The sequence below is a fragment of the Capra hircus genome, chromosome 18, assembly GCF_001704415.2.
Source record: "Capra hircus breed San Clemente chromosome 18, ASM170441v1, whole genome shotgun sequence".
NCBI classification, from domain to species: Eukaryota; Metazoa; Chordata; class Mammalia; order Artiodactyla; family Bovidae; genus Capra; species Capra hircus.
This window is the reverse complement of record NC_030825.1, coordinates 11,155,117-11,172,869: the sequence shown is the minus strand read 5'-3', so window position 1 is coordinate 11,172,869 and position 17,753 is coordinate 11,155,117. Positions and strand designations below refer to the sequence as shown.

Sequence of the window (17,753 nt, the reverse complement as noted above, 5' to 3'; positions counted from 1 at the left end):
GATCCCTCCACCTGGAAGGACCTTGCTTAGTCTCTAGACGCTGTGGATCCTGCATTCACGCTGGTCTCAGCTTAAATGTCACATCTTTAGAGAGGCCTTCCTTGACCTTATTGTCATTCTATCACATCACCTGGTTCTATTTTATCCAAAGGACTTAAGTTATCTTGTCTATTCCATTCACCATTAATTATCTTTCTCCTCTGAGTGAAAAGCAAATGTCTTCAGAGTAGAGAGCAAACTGGTCATGGCCAGCACTGCATCTCCAAACCTTAGAACACTATCTGGTTCACAGATGCTGACCAATAAACGTTCTTTGAATGATTTTGCTGAATGAAATGTCATCAGGAATTGATTTGAAATAAGACTTTCTCTGAAATTACAACTGTTTAGTGCCGTAGTGGGTCTGCCATGATGTTGTATTAATGTAACACTAAGAATTCCTGGACTACTCAGAGTGAATCCTCAAGCATCAGGGATGGATTTCAATGGTGCTGGAGTCCACCATGCTTGATGCCATAACAACTCAAAGAAGTTTTCTTTTTTATTTTGTAGCTGCTCATCTGATTTTCATTTTAACTGGAAACCCACATTAGAGTTATTCTTTCAAAATGTGGAATGATCACTAAGGTTCTGAAGCTACCAATGCCTCTTTACTTTCCCTTAACTTTAACCTATTATGCTGTTTTGGTTGAGTTATTTAGTTATTTTTATTTGATTTTTGATAGTTCATGTCACAGATCCTTCTCTCTCCCAAATGGGGAGGGATGACTCCCAGCCTGAGCCTAAAATATACCAAGCAAACAAGTGGGGCTATCAAGGGTTTGTTTTTATGAGTAACTTCTGTGAGCACAGGGGCCAATCTGTCCAGTTCCGTGGGTTACCCTCAGTGCCTAGAAGATCTGGCATGGATGAGAGTAAGGGTGGGTGATGGGCAAAGGGGAGACAGCCATGCGAGGAACCAAGACGTCATGGTTAGAGAGAAGAGTGATTTAAAAACAAGGTGGTGTCTATTTCTTGAACTGGTCTCTGGCCCCAAGGACTCATATATGAACTCAGGTGAAGCGAGGGCTGCAAATAAAAATGGGAAGAACTGTTTTCAAAGATCCTCGCATTAAAGAAGCAGCACACAGCTTCTCTGGTTGGGTATCCTCTTAGAACACAGGGCTCCAGGCATCCTTCTTTGTCTCACCAAGCCCCATGGTATCTCCAAGGCACCAGTGGACGAGCAGCAACGGTGTCTCCATCAGAAAGGGGCTGGGGTATAAAGGAGGGGAAAAAGTGCCTATGACAAGGCTGTTGACTGGCTTGGTTTACAGCCCCTGTAGACACCACACGGGGACCCCAGATGTGGATAGGAGCAAGTCGGCAGACATTCAGCTTCTTGAGTAGTAGCAAGGTCCAGATGACTCAACAGTTTTGATACATCTTATTCTGGAATTTTCCCTTTGGGAAGAGGTCTCTGATTAGCTTATGCAACTCTTTCATAAATTTTGTTTTATGGTCAACTGCACTGGAGTGATTTATATTATAATTCAATCTGAGTGGCACTGTGGCCTGTTAATGGGTTGCTGGGCAACTTATCTAAGCTAAGAGTCTGATGATGACTCCAGGAGAGGGGTCAGAATCAACAATTTCAGTCTTCTTCCTCAACCACACAATCTGGGGAGAAGTTTAGTGTGAGACAGTTCATAGCTTACAGATATAGCTAGTAAAATGACCACAAGACTTATAGATATTGGGTATAATCCAGAAATACAAATAAATGTCCAACAGTATGTCCACATCCATGAAAGGAAAGACTGTTAAATCTTCCTACATGAGTTTAGCTGAGATACCAATATAATACTCTGATTTAAAGTGTCACCCCAGTATATATCAAAAGGTAATGTCAAGGCTACGGTTTTTCCTGTGATCATGTATGGATGTGAGAGTTGGACTGTGAAGAAGGCTGAGCACCGAAGAATTGATGCTTTTGAACTGTGGTGTTGGAGAAGACTCTTGAGAGTCCCTTGGACTGCAAGGAGATCCAACCAGTCCATTCTGAAGGAGATCAACCCTGGGATTTCTTTGGAAGGAATGATGCTAAAGCTGAAACTCCAGTACTTTGGCCACCTCATGCGAAGAGTTGACTCATTGGAAAAGACTGTGATGCTGGGAGGGATTGGGGGCAGGAGGAGAAGGTGACGACCGAGGATGAGATGGCTGGATGGCGTCACGGACTCGATGGACGTGAGTCTGAGTGAGCTCTGGGAGATGGTGATGGACAGGGAGGCCTGGCGTGCTGCGATTCATGGGGTCGCAAAGAGTCAGACACAACTGAGCGACTGAACTGAACTGAACTGAACTGAATAAACATATCATTTATCCTATCAATTCCACTTGTACGAATTTACCCAGAAGAAACTGTCACATGAGTAGGAAGAGATGTGTCCTCCCTTGCATAATTGATTGCAAATAGGGAAAAGTGAAAACAATTTAAGTCAATATGGGATTGGCTAACTAGATGATGGTGGATCTAAGCATTAGCTGTTTAAAACAATGATATAACTTGATATTTACTGACTTACAAAAATGTCCGCAGGACCGTGCAGGGTGAAGAATGAGGCACAGAAGAGTGCATAGAGCTCCATTTCCATGGGACTGTGCTGTGTGCGTGCATCCCTGTGTTGGAGGGGCCCAGGGAGAGCCCTGGAACCATGCTCCTGGATGGCAACTGTGGTTTGCTCCGAATGGTGAGACTGGAGGGCACATGCACTTTTTCACTTTAATAAAGCTCTGGGGAAAGTGGAACTGCTTTATTTTTAAAAGAAATTTACTGAAGAAAAAAAATAGCTCTGTGCCCAATATGAAGCCTGTGGGACTGGCTGGGATTGTTGAGAATGGAAGAACCTTTGATGTGAGAGTCTAAAGATCAGCAGAGGAAAACTGGACAGCTGGTGGACCAAAAGGCACAGGCAGTGTGGCAACAAGTAAACAGGTGACCAGAAAAGGAACTTTGCCACCACCAAGCTGAGGGTGCATGCTGAGTGAGGTCTCAAACACCAACTCTCAGACATCAAACTCATCTCTATTTAGTCCAAGCTGTTTTAGAAAATACCAACTGCAGAGCAAAGTCGAGCTCCTGAGACAATAATGTTTTGGTCCCAAAGGTCATTTGATTGGCTGGTTCCCTCTGTCTGCCATGACAGAACTTATTTAAACATTACAGTAACTGAGACTACAAGAACAGAAACTCAGGTGGATGCCAGAGATAAAATAAGAGATAACTCCCCTCCTGCCCCCAATCTCCTCACGTCACCTCTTCAGGGGAGGCTGGCTTCTCACCCTCCTGGGGTGAGTGGCCCCTATGACTGCACTGCCTCTCCTACCAACTGCAATTCTGATTTATTTGTTGCTGTCTCCCCACCTGGCTGTCAGGAGGAAATGTGCAGCATCTGGCAAGTCCGTGGCTGGATTCTCAGAATTTAGAATAGTGCTGGCACAGAGTAGATGCTCAATAAATATACTGGGTGAAAAAAAATAAAGGGAGCAAGAGAGGGGCACAGTCCTTGGGCTCTCAGAAGCTAGAAGATGAGGATTTAGCCACTAATCTCTGCCTCCGTTCAACAGCCTCAAGAAGGGTCAGCATGCAGGTAAGCAATGGGCATCTCTCAAGACTCAGAACATGTACCTCTAGGTCCTGCGGTCCTGTCCTCTCTGTGAAGAAAGGCATTCATCTTTCTCAGTCACACTGTGTGGTGACTAAGATATTTTCCCCATTACCTCCCTCCCCTGATGGCTCTCAAAGCTGCCTCTCCCGTCTAGGTGGTGGGTGCCCTTCTCCCAGCTGCCCCTGCTAACATCAGGGTAGCCAACAGCGTGGAGGAAGAACACAGCTGAGGCCAATCCAACAGCTAGCTTCTAGATCTTGTTGGACGGCTGCCTCTGGGCTGCTACAACCCAGTGTGTGGTCCCAGCTGAGCAGAAGTGTCTGGGAATCAAAGTTCCCCTGGGGAGAGCATGGAGGATGGATAGCATAGCTCTCTGGATCCAGAGCTGGAGTAACCCCAATGTATGTGTCTTATGTCATTTCCCAGAGTCCTCCCTCTCCAGGCGATTGAGCTCAGAAGTGCCTACCCTGGTAACTGACTTCATGTGGTACCTCAAGTTGGCCGGCTTCTCCTTCCTGCAGCGCTCCCCACTCGCAATCCTGTACCTGTCCGGTAAACCACCTGCCCTCAGTCCTCACCTCAGGGTCTGTTTCTGGAGGAAGCCCTGAACACCAGTCCTCATGCATAGCCCTTCTCAACGGTGCCCAGAGGTCCAGTGGTGACAAAACATGGGGGAGCTGGTGCCAGGAGGCACTGTGGGGCTCTGGTGTGTGTCCTCCAGGAACTTCAAGGGTCTCAGCCTACCTGCCCCTGGCATTGGGCACTCACAGAACATCCGACTCACATGGAGTTCTTGTTGACTCTGAGGAGCAGCCAGGGTCTGAGTTTGGGTCCCATAAATCAGTGCCTTGAGGCTTCACAAAAGGGATGGTATGTAATCTACTGTTATTTTCTCTTGATCTTCCTTCATCTAGTAAATGATTCCATAAAACAATACCCTGGAGTTTATGCTGAGCAGCTAGAAATGGCCTCCTGTCTGCACATAGAGATAAATATGGGTGACCTTCTTTGGTGATGGATTCGTGCTGATGGCATCTGGGTACACTGCAACATGAAAATGACGCTTGGTTGGTTGGGAGATGGATGCTCCTTCGCACAAACTGCATGTCTTTCTGCCTTACCTTCCCTAAAGGATAGGCCACCAGAATAGTAAGAATAATTGCAGCATTAGCAATATACTGGCATTTCTTAAACATTTCCAAGCACTGAGTGAAGCACCCTGCTTACATTAATCAATGCATAGAGCTTTCTAGGGTAGGTACTGTTCTATACCCACCCTATCTGTTAATACAGACAAGGTGACTGAGGCTTCTAGAAGGTTCGGTAACCTGCTCAGTCTCACCTTGTTAAGGAGTTGAGCAGAGCATCAGTCCCAGCTCCAGGCCACAGTGCTATATGTAGGACCAGCTACATAAAATGGGCCTTCCCTGATAGCTCAGTTGGTAAAGAATCCACCTTCAATATGGGAGACCTGGGTTAGATTCCTGGGTCAGGAAGATCTGCTAAAGAAGGGATAGGCTACCCACTCCAGTATTCTGGCCTGGAAAATTCCATGGACTGTATAGTCCATGGGGTCACAAAGAGTCGGACATGATTGAGTGACTTTCATTTTTACTTTCACTTTCAGTGCAAAATGAAGATGCAGCATCCCTTGTTGAACAATTATTAAGAATTTTAAGATGGCGACAACAGATCATTAAATCAAGTGTGGAGCCCTTTGGAGCCTGGCGCTCTGTGAGGCTGTGCAGGTCCCACCCCATGAAGCTGGCTCTGGTTATGTGGATGCAGAATAAAGTGATGCGAGTGATGATAAGGGCCCCCATGCTTAACATCATTTAACCCTAGAACTGAGCAGCCACTCACATTAAATGAAAAGTGACTCAGGGTGCCAGGCTCTTTGGTCAGAAGAGCTGGTTATTTTCTGTCAGGAGTTAACTCAGTTCATCTGACGGACCTACACAAATACTTCCCTTTAGCTGGGCCTGCAAAGAGTCCGTGTGAGAGAAGGTGACCACGTACAATACGGTGTTTGAGAAAGAGCCTGTGGCTTGAGGCCAGATGCAGACACTGATTCTAGCTCATCCACCAGCCTTAGCTGGTTCAAGTTCCCAGGTCTCTCTGAGATTCAGCCTTCTCATCTGTATGATGGGAAGAGTGGTACCCACACCTCAGAGCAGAGTGGAGGAAGTGATACAGTTAGAGAAAGCTCTTGGCACACAGTAGTGCCCCCCTAAATGTGATGATTATTCAATGGCTGTTTGCACAGGGAAGTTTGTGGGTCAGCTGGAAAAGCACATAATTTGAAGGTTGATGCTATGGGTTGAGTCCTGAACAGTGTACCCATCTGTCATTTATGTGAACTGGGCAAGGTCAATGAATTCCTGAGGTTTGGGATTCCTCTCTGTGAAATGGATACAATACAGTGTCTACAGCGCATAGGATTCTATGAGCCACAAATGAGCCAGACGTTGTGGAAACAGAAGAGGTGATCATTTCTCCAGCCTGTCAGAGATTGTTAGGACTTACAAGTAGCTTAGGTGGGGAGGGGACCGGAAAACAGGCCCCGCCTTCTGTCCCAGATTCCCACTGTCCTCACAGACATCAGGTGCCATCTCCTTGAGCTCTCCCACAGGGTGCAAAGTAATCTAAAGGTTTTTTCTGCTGAAACTTTTACACAACATTGTCACATTTTTGACCTCAAATTTGACTGACTCCATATTTCAATTCCTCTTTTATAATCAAACCCAGAGAGTGCCAAAAAAGAAAACCATGAATCAGGCCAAATTCTGCATAACTGGAAGAAACTATTCCGTACAGATATCCAAGTCTTTATGTATTTTTATAGGATAATACCAATCATAAATACAAGTTTAAGGTGGTTTATGTTTCGCTGGGAATACGTTCACGCTAACCGAATTGCTTTGTGCTTTAAGAAATTCAATGCACATAAAGGATTCCATTTTTCTCTGAAAATAACAACTTGTATATAAAGCAATAAAATTTGAAATTCTTTCTGAAACTTTAAAGAAGGACACAGTGGGAGAAAAATTGGACGTCGTCTAATCATATACGCATATAATATACAAAGACGTGTACATGCTCACAGCCGCCTCACAGCCGCCTCGAATGTAACCACTGTCATTTACATTTAGAACACTTCTCGGGCCCATCTCGAATTCCAGTCACTCACAAACAGGGCCCGGGTACCACACACGGAAACTGGGAATCATTTTTCTGCTCTGCTCAAACTCCAGTTACTTGAATAGCTTTCCCCATCAATTCTTCTAACTCATTCGGCAAATCAGCTTATTTAAGATTTCTGTAAACTTCCAACCCAAACTCCAGGGTATGTCTTGTTGGAAGTCATCTCTCCATCAAAAGCAGCTATTGAGCGATGCCAAGGGGAAGGTCTTCGCTGAGGTGATCTGACCCACCTTCACCAGCCTGCTCTCTGACTCTCCAGGCCCATTTTACAGAATGCCTTCAAATCCCAGAAGGGAGAGGGCTGCTCCTGCCCCTGGGGTTCTATCTGACTAAGTGCTGGAAGTCTAGCTCCTGGAAGCTGTAGGGAGGTTTTAGGCACCTTGCATACAATTAGTCACCTGGTAGGCTAGGTGGTTGCCATGGCAATAATTCCAGAGCCTTGGGTATCTACAGGTTATTGATACATTCAATCCATTCAGCAAAGGGAAAAAGAACCAGCCGAGCAGCCCCTGAGCGTCCATGTCCTACTGGCCTGAGGAGTGAGTGACTCCATTGTTATAAGTGTTTGAGCATAATCCAGACACAGCAGCACTGGCGTTCTTCACTTGGCTTGTTGTCACTCAATGTATGTGAAAGCTTAAAATTAAAGTCTACCCTTAAAATAGGGATTTTTCTACTGCTCTTCACTTTCAAAAGCATTATGTTCAGCAGTGACTACTTCTGCTGCTGGCCACAGAATGCTTTAATTAGTATCTATGGGCCGAAAAGGGAGCTCTCAAATATAAAGCTTTCACCAATAGAAAGGTTAAAACTGGGGAAAAGATGACAGGAGTTCCATAGTAACCTTGAATGATTTCCATAGAGTAGAAACATGTATTGCCAGAGAAGGAAATAAAATGTCTTGACTTTGACCCTTTGAACAAGGACAAAAGTTTTCGCCATCCACATCTTCTAAGAAAAGGGTGGGGGGGAATGTCCTACACATTTTCCTCAAATGGTTCTTATTAAAAGGCAATTACGAAGAGAAATATTAATTGAGGAGCTGCAGTAACGTCCTTAATTTCCCTCAAAGTCTTGCTGTACACCAAGCTCAGCCTTGGGCCCTGACAAGGGGAGCTAGATATTTACATGGTGTCCAATATTAACCACACGTCGGAGACTGAGATGTTGGTCACCCTTAAAGGTCACCTTTGCACACAAGGGAAGACATTTTCACAGCTTGCAGCACCCCAGTCATGTTATGAGTTGCAGTTTTCTGAGGCGTGCTTCTGTTCAGGGAAATAATACATCAGTTACACCAACAGTAAGTCAGAACAGTGGCGATGAAACAGTCTCCAGCATCCCCATAGATCACAGTAGGCCACCTCCCAAGCCTTTACGTAAACTGTGAGCCGACTTAACATACCAGTAGGTGACCCCTCCATGACGTGGCCGATGTAGGGGCCTTCCCTGAAGATGGGTCTGTTGTCATTCTGATCAATCACGATGACTTCCAGAGGGACCGGCCCCTCGAGAGTCCTGCCGTTGACATCTACGGTCTCCACAAATAGCTATTGGAGCAAAGAGATTGGGGGAGAAAGAAGGCATTCATTCATTAGGAAAATTGAAGTTGGGTTCTCTAGAGAAAGTAGGTTATGTCAGCAATTTTATGAGCCCTTGGCAATATTCAAACTTTGGTCTCAATGGATAGTCACCAGGACTAGAATAGAAACTAAACATTACAGAATAAAAGATAAAGCTCAGTTCATGCTAGTTCCCCTTGGGAAATTTACAATTAATTCATCAAATTTGCAAAGGAAGGCCACAAAAAAAAAAAAAAAAAAAAGGAGGAAAACACCAGCAATCAACCATAGCTGAGGAAATGCGCTTACATTGTTTCTGTTTTTCCAATATCATTATGCTTAAAAGGAATTTTATGCTAATAAAAATAATTGACTAAGCAGTTATGAACAGAGTATATTAAGAAATAACTGGAAGTGTTTATGGTGGTATTTAGGGGAAATTCAGGTCAGTAAAAATTTGTAGAGAACCTTTCTGAGGCAAGGAAGGAGCGTGTGGGGGTCCTAAGCAGGACCTCAGGGCTCCTGCCCACGAGGCCTTTATAGTCTAGGGGGCGTTTCACAGTTTCCTGGCTTCAGATCCCAAGGATGAAGGAAACAGCGTCGAAAGACCAGCTGCCTGGTTGCTTGGAAACAAGGAATTACATCTTGGCTTTTCCAGTGAAACATGGAAACACGGGGTCCGTGAAACATGGGGTCCCAATGCTCTCATTTCTAGGCCTGAGTCTGCCTTGATTTAACTCAGGGGCAACAGTCACACTTCTTAGCTATCAGTGTTGTTCCCCTCTTGGGAACTGGTTGAGTAGTTGTATCAGAAAAAGGTGTCTGCAGTCATAATCCTTGGGGAATGGTCTCTGCAATTGGAATCCCAGCACACTCTCTCACTAGGTATGTGACCTCAACCCATACAGTTAACCTCTTAGTTTTATCATCTGTAAAATGGGTTCATAAAATAATCATTATTAGGAATAATGGTAACCAGCATTACCCAGGGCTTACCAAGTTGCCCTATCACACTAATTCACTTGAGGCTCACAGTACCCCTATGAACCATTTGTAAGGAGGGAACAGAGCCAGTTAGACAACAGGTCGGGAGAGTCTGGAGCTGGCCTTGTGGAGTCGGTCTGCAGGTTTACATTTTTAACCATTATAAGCAATGCTTGCAGATCACTTAATGTAGTGCCTGTCACATAGCTCATCTCAAGAACATTAGCTGCTACTATTGCTACTGTTGTTATTATCAACACTGTTGTCAAAACTAGCCCAAATTAGGAAAAGAAAAGAGACATTTGTTATACCCTACCTGAATGTGTTGTAAATTGGTTTCACCCTTTGGAAAGTGTCGACAACACAGTACCTGTGTGCATTCTCAGTCATGCCCAACTCTTTGCGACCCCATGGCTCCTCTGTCCGTGGGATTTTCCAGGCAAGGGATCTTCCCGACCCAGGATTCGGACCCATGTCTCCTGCATTGGCAGGCGGATTCTTTACCACTGAACCCCCTGGGAAGCCCAAATTCATCAAATCTGTGAAGGACTCACGCATTTTATTCCACCTGGATACCTCTCCTGTTAGTGTTTGAGACACGCTGCCCTACGTACATGGGAATATTCATTGGAGTGTTGTTTCTAACAATGAGATAACACTGGTATCCACTAAGCATCCAGCTGAAAGGGATGAATTAAATATTTATGTAGTAAGACACTAAAATACAGCCATTAGATAAAATGGATCGGCTTGAACACTGTAAGAAAAAGCGCCGAGCAGCATGTCCAGGAGGCATGTGCTGCAGATAATGGGGCCACAAAGAGCTAGACACGACCTAGTGGCTGAGCAGTAACAAGTGTACACGTGCGATGCACACACACGGACAGAGTGTGAGATCAGTACACAGGCATGAAACCAGGCATGTGTGAGGAGAGGAGTTTTTTCCATTAATACTGTCTCATCTTTTCACTAGTAAATTCACACACACACACACACACACACACACACACACACTTTGATTTCTGGGGCAGATAAAATAATGCACACATACCATAGCTAAGAAGAAATTAAATAGGCAGAGCCTTTTAACATCTGCACACAAAGGAGATCTTAGGACAGTGAAATTTTATGCCGATTTTTAAAGCTACTGTGAGAATACCGCTAAACAAAGAAAATAAAAATCAAGCTTCGGGAGCAATTTCTTCTAATAATGAAGGTCTGGCCTTTTGTCTTCCCCAAATAGCTGAGGACTTGACTTTATTTCAACCAAAAACCTGTCTCTAAAGACACCAGATAACTCGGATTTGAATCCTAAGCCCCTACAGCCTATAACATTTGGCTAGTGTTGTAAACCACAAGTAAGAAGAATAGAACTCACATTTTTGCCAAATTGCCACACTGGGAGGGGCAGACTCTAGATCTCACCTCAACATAATGGAAAGACAGACAGACACTAAGCAGATAAACTGATCAGGATGAATGCCAAATGTTGAGCTGAATCTTACAAAACCAAAGGTATCAACGTGAAAGTATTTTATGTTACAATACTACCCAGAGTTTGACTCCTGAATTTTGTACTGAAAACAATAATGCTAGAAACCAAGGCCTCTGGAACAGGATTGAAAAAGAATGAAGTGCTCCTAGGATGCATTTATTAATTTTAGTTCAGTTCAGTTCAGTTCAGTTGCTCAGTCATGTCCAACTCTTTGCGACCCCATGAATTGCAGCACGCCAGGCCTCCCTGTTCATCACCAACTCCCGGAGTTCACCCAAACTCATGTCCATCGAGTCAGTGATGCCATCCAGCCATCTCATCCTCTGTCAGCCCCTTCTCCTCCTGCCCCCAATCCCTCCCAGTATCAGAGTCTTTTCCAATGAGTCAACTCTTCACTTGAGGTGGCCAAAGTACTGGAGTTTCAGCTTCAGCATCAGTCCTTCAATGAACACCCAGGACTGATCTCCTTTAGAATGGACTAGTTGGATCTCCTTGCAGTCCAAGGGACTTTCAAGAGTCTTCTCCAACACCACAGTTCAAAAGCATAATTTTAGTTAATTTAACAGAAATCCATTGAGGACAGTCCTCAGCCCTGTCCTCCCCCATCCTCAGTCCCGTCCTCCCTTATCCTCAGTCCTGTCCTCCCCTGTCCTCAGCCCTGTCCTCCCATATCCTCAGCCCTGTCCTCCCCCATCCACAGCCCCATCCTCCCCCATCCTCAGCCCTGTGCTCCCCCATCCTCAGCCCTGTCCTCCCATATCCTCAGCCCTGTCCTCCCCCATCCTCAGCCCCGACCTCCCCCATCCTCAGCCCCGTCCTCCCCATCCTCAGCCCTGTCCTCTCCTGTCCTCCCACATCCTCAGCCCTGACCTCCCTCATCCTCAGCCCTGACCTCCCCCATCCTCAGCCCTGACCTTCCCCATCCACAGCCCCGTCCTCCCCCATCCTCAGCCCTGTCCTCTGTTATCCTCAGCCCTGTCCTCCCCAATCCTCAGCCCTGTCCTCCGTTATACTCAGCCCTGTCCTCCGTTATACTCAGCCCTGTCCTCCGTTATACTCAGCCCTGTCCTGCCCCATCCTCAGCCCCGTCCTCCCCCATCCTCAGCCCTGTGCGCCCCCATCCTCAGCCCTGTCCTTCCCCATCCTCGGCCCCATCCTCCCCCATCCTCAGCCTTGTGCTCCCCCATCCGCAGCCCTGTCCTCCCCTGTCCTCAGCCCTGTCCTCCCTTATCCTCAGCCCTGTCCTCCCCTGTCCTCCCCCATCCTCAGCCCTGTCCTCCCTTATCCTCAGCCCTGTCCTCCCCTGTCCTCCCCCATCCTCAGCCCTGTCCTCCCCCGTCCTCAGCCCCACCGTCAACCAGTCCTGTCTATACTGCCTGTTCTACTTTCTGGATCTCTCTCAAATCCACCTTCTTCTCTCCGAATTCATCATCACCTGCAGAGAGTAGCTTCTGTGACTTGTTTCCTGGGCCTCTGCAATAGGCACCTAAGAAGTTACTTTGATGTCTCGACTTGACTGCCATGGAGCGCTCAGACAAAACATAATTTCTGGGTGTGTCTGGATGAGATTACCACTGGATTCTGTGGACTCAGGGAAGCAGATACTCTCCCTAGCACATGTGGGCACCATCAAATCCCCTGAGGGCCTGCATTGAAAGACACAGGGGAGGGTGGGATTCGCCCTTCGTCCTCCTGCCTGACTGCAGACTGGGGACCTCCATCCTCTGCTGCTGTCAGGGGTCACGCTTCTCAGGCTTCTGGACTTGGACTGGAATCTATACGTTCAGCCTCCCTGGTGCTCAGGCCTTTGGACTTGGACTGGATCACACCACGAGCTTCCTGGGGCTCCAGCCAGCAGACAGCAGATTGTGGGCTTTCTCAGCCTCTGTAACGGCATGAGTCAGTTCCTTATAGCAGACTCCTACTGCTTCTGTATCTCTGGAGAAGGCTGACCAATATAGGCGTCCATCATGTCTTTTCAAAATTTTAATTTATTAATGTCACCCCAGAATGGATACCTTTCAATCACTTCTCATCCCTCATAAGATAAAAGCACATTCCTTTACTGTGAAGAGTCTTCTATAATCTGGCCCAGCCTAATTCTCCAAATTCATTTCACATCACAAGAGATCCCCTTCATTCCTCATTATCCAGGTATACCAGTCTTTTCTCAGTTCTTCCAACTTATTCTGTTCCTTCCCAACACAGGAATCTCCTCATGCAGCCCTGCTAGTAAGCACGGGCAACCCATCGGCCATCCTGGTCAGCCCCCACCTGTCCTTCAGATCTCAGCTCAGATGTCATTGGCAGAGAAGATCCTTCATTACCGATCCAGTCTCCCTTGGGTGTCCCTGGTTCATGCCCCCATGGCACTGGTACCCTGCCTTTATAATACTTTCCATAACATGTAATTGCTTATTTATTTATGTGACAATTTGACTAATGTCTGCCTCTCCAGTCCCATCAAGACAGAGGTGAGCTAGGTGTTCGTGCCCTATAGCAAATACCCAAGGCTGAGGCTCAGTGCTCAGCACAGGGCAGTTACTTGATTCAACACTGATGGCAAAAAGTCCTCTCCAGAAGAGGCAACAGCTCTTTAAGAGACTGGAGCCCAGTGTTTTGGCCCCAGCTTTGGACATCTATCCTGTCTTTCCATCCCTGGCACAGGAGGTGACAGCTGGTCCCAGGTTTCATGGACCAAAGACCAGTTGACTCTGTGCAATCTTAATTCATGAACAAGAAGCACAGTAAACCTGGGTAAACAACACCCAGGTACATCACATTTTGATTACTTTCCTTCTGAAAGAAGGGAACTAACATTTACTTGGTGTCCAGTATATGCCTGGGCTTTCTATGCATTGTCTCACTTGGATCAAGACATCCTGGAGAAATACTCACTGCAGCAAAACTCAGAGAAATTTAAGTACCTAATCTGAAAGCCAGTCTGTGATCCGGGTGACTCTACACTTAGATCTGACTTGAAAATTTGTGCTTCCCCCCGCTACACCCTTGTCTGCTAAAAGCTCTTTCATGGACTTTTCTTTTATTCTCTTTACTGTGTTATTCAATTAATAGTTTTGATGAATATTGATTATTATGTTTCACTGATGATTTATCCAAAGCAAAATTACCCATGAATTTAGGGGTGTGGTGAGGTTATTTAAAATTTTTCCTCAGTTCAGTTCAGTTGCTCAGTCATATCTGACTCCTTGCGACCCCATGAATCACAGCACGCCAGGCCTCCCTGTCCATCACCATCTCCCGGAGTTCACTCAGACTCATGTCCATCAAGTCAGTGATGCCCTCCAGCCATCTCATCCTCTGTCGTCCCCTTTTCCTCCTGCCCCCAATCCCTCCCAGCATCAGAGTCTTTTCCAATGAGTCAACTCTTCGCATGAGGTAGCCAAAGTACTGGAGCTTCAGCTTTAGCATCATTCCTTCCAAAGAAATCCCAGGGCTGATTTCCTTCAGAATGGACTGGTAGGATCTCCTTGCAGTCCAAGGGACTCTCAAGAGTCTTCTCCAACACCACAGTTCAAAAGCATCAATTCTTTGGTGCTCAGCCTTCTTCACAGTCCAACTCTTACATCCATACATGACCACAGGAAAAACCATAGCCTTGACTAGACGGACCTTAGTCAGCAAAGTAATATCTCTGCTTTTGAATATGCTATCTAGGTTGGTCACAACTTTTCCTCCAAGGAGTAAGCATCTTTTAATTTCATGGCTGCAATCACCATCTGCAGTGATTTTGGAGCCCCAAAAAATAAAGTCTGACACTGTTTCCACTGTTTCCCCATCTATTTCCCATGAAGTGATGGGACCAGAGGCCATGATCTTCGTTTTCTGAATGTTGAGCTTTGAGCCAACTTTTTCACTCTCCATTTTGACTTTCATCAAGAGGCTTTTTAGTTCCTCTTCACTTTCTGCCATAAGGGTGGTATCATCTGCATATCTGAGGTTATTGATATTTCTCCCAGCACCCAGCTAGTGCTTCTTCCAGCCCAGTGTTTCTCATAATGTACTCTGCATATGAGTTAAATAAGCAGGGTGACAATATACAGCCTTGACGTACTCCTTTTCCTATTTGGAACCAGTCTGTTGTTCCATGTCCAGTTCTAACTGTCGCTTCCTGACCTGCATACAGGTTTCTCAGTTCTTCCTAACACACATGAAAATACACATTAAAACACACTATGAACCTCTGCATATAATGTGACACCCTGCCACAAGTGACAGGTTGGGGAATATCATAGCATTGGCCTAGATATAACATGCTCCCTTCCGGAAAGTCACAGACTTTCTGAAAAGAAAAGAAAAGACTTGTATCTCTCATAAATGTAGCTCTCAAATGACCATGGTGAATGAAATGGGGAGGTGAATGAAATGCACGTCACTCTAACTCTGTTTAAGGCAAAATTACTTTATCCAAGATTGGAGATATGAAGGTACTGCATGGATGTGAACTAATCGTTTCCACTTTAGGGGCCATGATAAGTGGATACCAGGTCAGCAAGTCTCGTGGGTAGGGCCAGAGAGGGCTCGACCTCTAAAACGGGGAGGAGGTGAAGAAAAACCACAGGAGCCAAAACGGAAGCTGTGCTGCTAGAGTAGCTCTTGTGGAATTGCATAGGGTCCCCTTGGCCCTTGTTCTTGTGAACCCCACTTCCTAGGTTCTCTATCCTCCTTCCATATTGTGGGGGTGTCTCCACCAGAGGTAGGAACTATCAAGTCACAACCTGCAAACTGATGACTCTTTAAGCCAGTTAACGTGCTGTAATAATGGAGATGGGCTATGCACACACATAGAAAAGAATTCCTTAAAACAACAACACACCATGAACATAATGAGCCAAATTACAAAGCACATACAAGCACACTGGCCTTTGGTGTCACAGCAAATTATTAACATCGTCTCTTTCATTTGGCGTATCCTCTCAGCTCTGTCTATGAAAGACACAGTTTATCAAGGGAAAATTTGATGTTATGATCTAATCCAAAGGGATGAACTGATGAAAAACAAATGCTACAAGGTTTTTTGGGGGAATGCCAAAATGAAGATGCTGGCTCTTAAAACAGTAATTTTTCTATGAAATGACCCCAGTAACAGATGTCAAACTTGGATCAATAGGATGAGAAACAAAGTGTCTGACACACAGTCTATGGACTCATGAGTCATTTTGAAGTAAAATGATTTAGAAAACACTTCGGTGACCTTTTTGAACTCTAATAATTCTGCTTTGTGCTAAATATTCAAATGAAGTAAGACATATACGATGCAGTAAATTACTTATTTGAGATGATATTATTCAACTTCTGGTTATCAGTGGAGTGTGTGTGTGTGTTCACATGCTTTTTAACCAGATGTTTTTATATCACAGGAAATGAGAATTTAGGAGCTAGGACTCTGGCATAATGTGACTCAGTTTCTCTTTTGGACACAAACATGACGTCTCCTACCCTAATGAGTATGTTCCCTCCAAGTTACCTCTTTGGGACATTAAAACATTTTCTGACATGGATGCTGCTTTGAAATACTTGTATAGGAGCTTCTACTTGGACCAGTTTATAAGTCAAAAAGATGGGCCTTGTTCCTTTCATTCCAGACACCATCTTTTATAATGAGAATAGTTATAATGACAGAAATGTAAAATGATAACTAGAAAGCTTGCTGCATGCAATTCAGTTCAGTTCATTGCTCAGTCGTGTCTGACTCTTTGCAACCCCATGAATCACAGCACGCCAGGCCTCCCTTTCCATCACCAACTCCCAGAGTTCACTCAGACTCACGTCCATCGAGTCAGTGATGCCATCCAGCCATCTCATCCTCTGTTGTCCCCTTCTCCTCCTGCCCCCAATCCCTCCCAGCATCAGAGTCTTTTCCAATGAGTCAGCTCTTCACATAAGGTGCTGCATGCAATTAGGGATATACAAATATTAGACATAACAATATGTCTCATTTGTTAGGCCTAACAAATATTAGACATATTCAGTTGTACATGGGGCTGCAAGTTTAGACATAAAAACTTACACAAAACCTTGAAACACACGTGAAAAATATGATGTTTTGACTTGCCTCCACAGAGGACAGGGATAAAGAAAAGATGGGACTCAATGACTATGAAGGTGCTGTGAAATAAGTACCAGGTTCCATGACAGAGTCTAAACTTGACATAATACTCCTGGAAGGCAGTTGAACCTATGTCTTGAGAACCTCAGGGATGTCCACAACTTTAAAAAAAAGTTCCATAACAATTTCATGGGGATAAAGAAGCCTAGAGATTTTGTATAAGTAGGCTACTATGAGTTTATTTTTACCGGATGATCTCCAAAATTAAGTGCCTTGAGTAAAGAAAGAATTGATGGGTATTTTTTGAGTTTTTATTTGCAATTCTTACACCCTCACTACCTATCAACATCTCACAAAGACTGAAAGTCTTTTCCACCATAGACATTCTCACTGATCACTGAAATTACACTAGACTTTGAATCAGAAAGCCTGCCTTCAGGTTTTAGCTCTGCTACCTATAAAGGGGCTATAGTTGGCAGAATAATGACCCTCCTAAAGAATATTATGTCCTAATTCTGGAACCTGTGGATATGAAAGGTTACTTGGCAAAGGGGAATTAAGGTTGCAAATGCAATTAAGGTTGCTGATCAGCTCACCTTAAAGCAGAGATATCAGTATGAATTGTCCAGGTGGGTTCAATGTGATTATGAGGGTCCTTAAGAGAGGAGGAGAAAAAGATCTGGGTGATTTGACATGAAAAGGTACTTGACCAGCCACTGCTGGCTTTGAAGATGGAAGCAGAAGCCACAAGCGAAGGAGAGTGAGCAGCAACCAGAAACTGGAGATGC

General features: G+C 45.1%; 1 protein-coding gene across 1 annotated transcript in view; it reads right to left on the bottom strand.

The window, feature by feature from the left end:
* The window catches only part of CDH13 (cadherin 13), a 1,049,904-nt gene that overhangs the window by 372,871 nt on the left and 659,280 nt on the right, over window positions 1-17,753 (bottom strand). Inside the window, exon 6 of the mRNA XM_005691833.2 lies at window positions 8,260-8,404. Coding sequence (XP_005691890.2) covers window positions 8,260-8,404 — 145 coding nt within the window. The remainder of the gene's footprint in view (window positions 1-8,259; window positions 8,405-17,753) is intronic.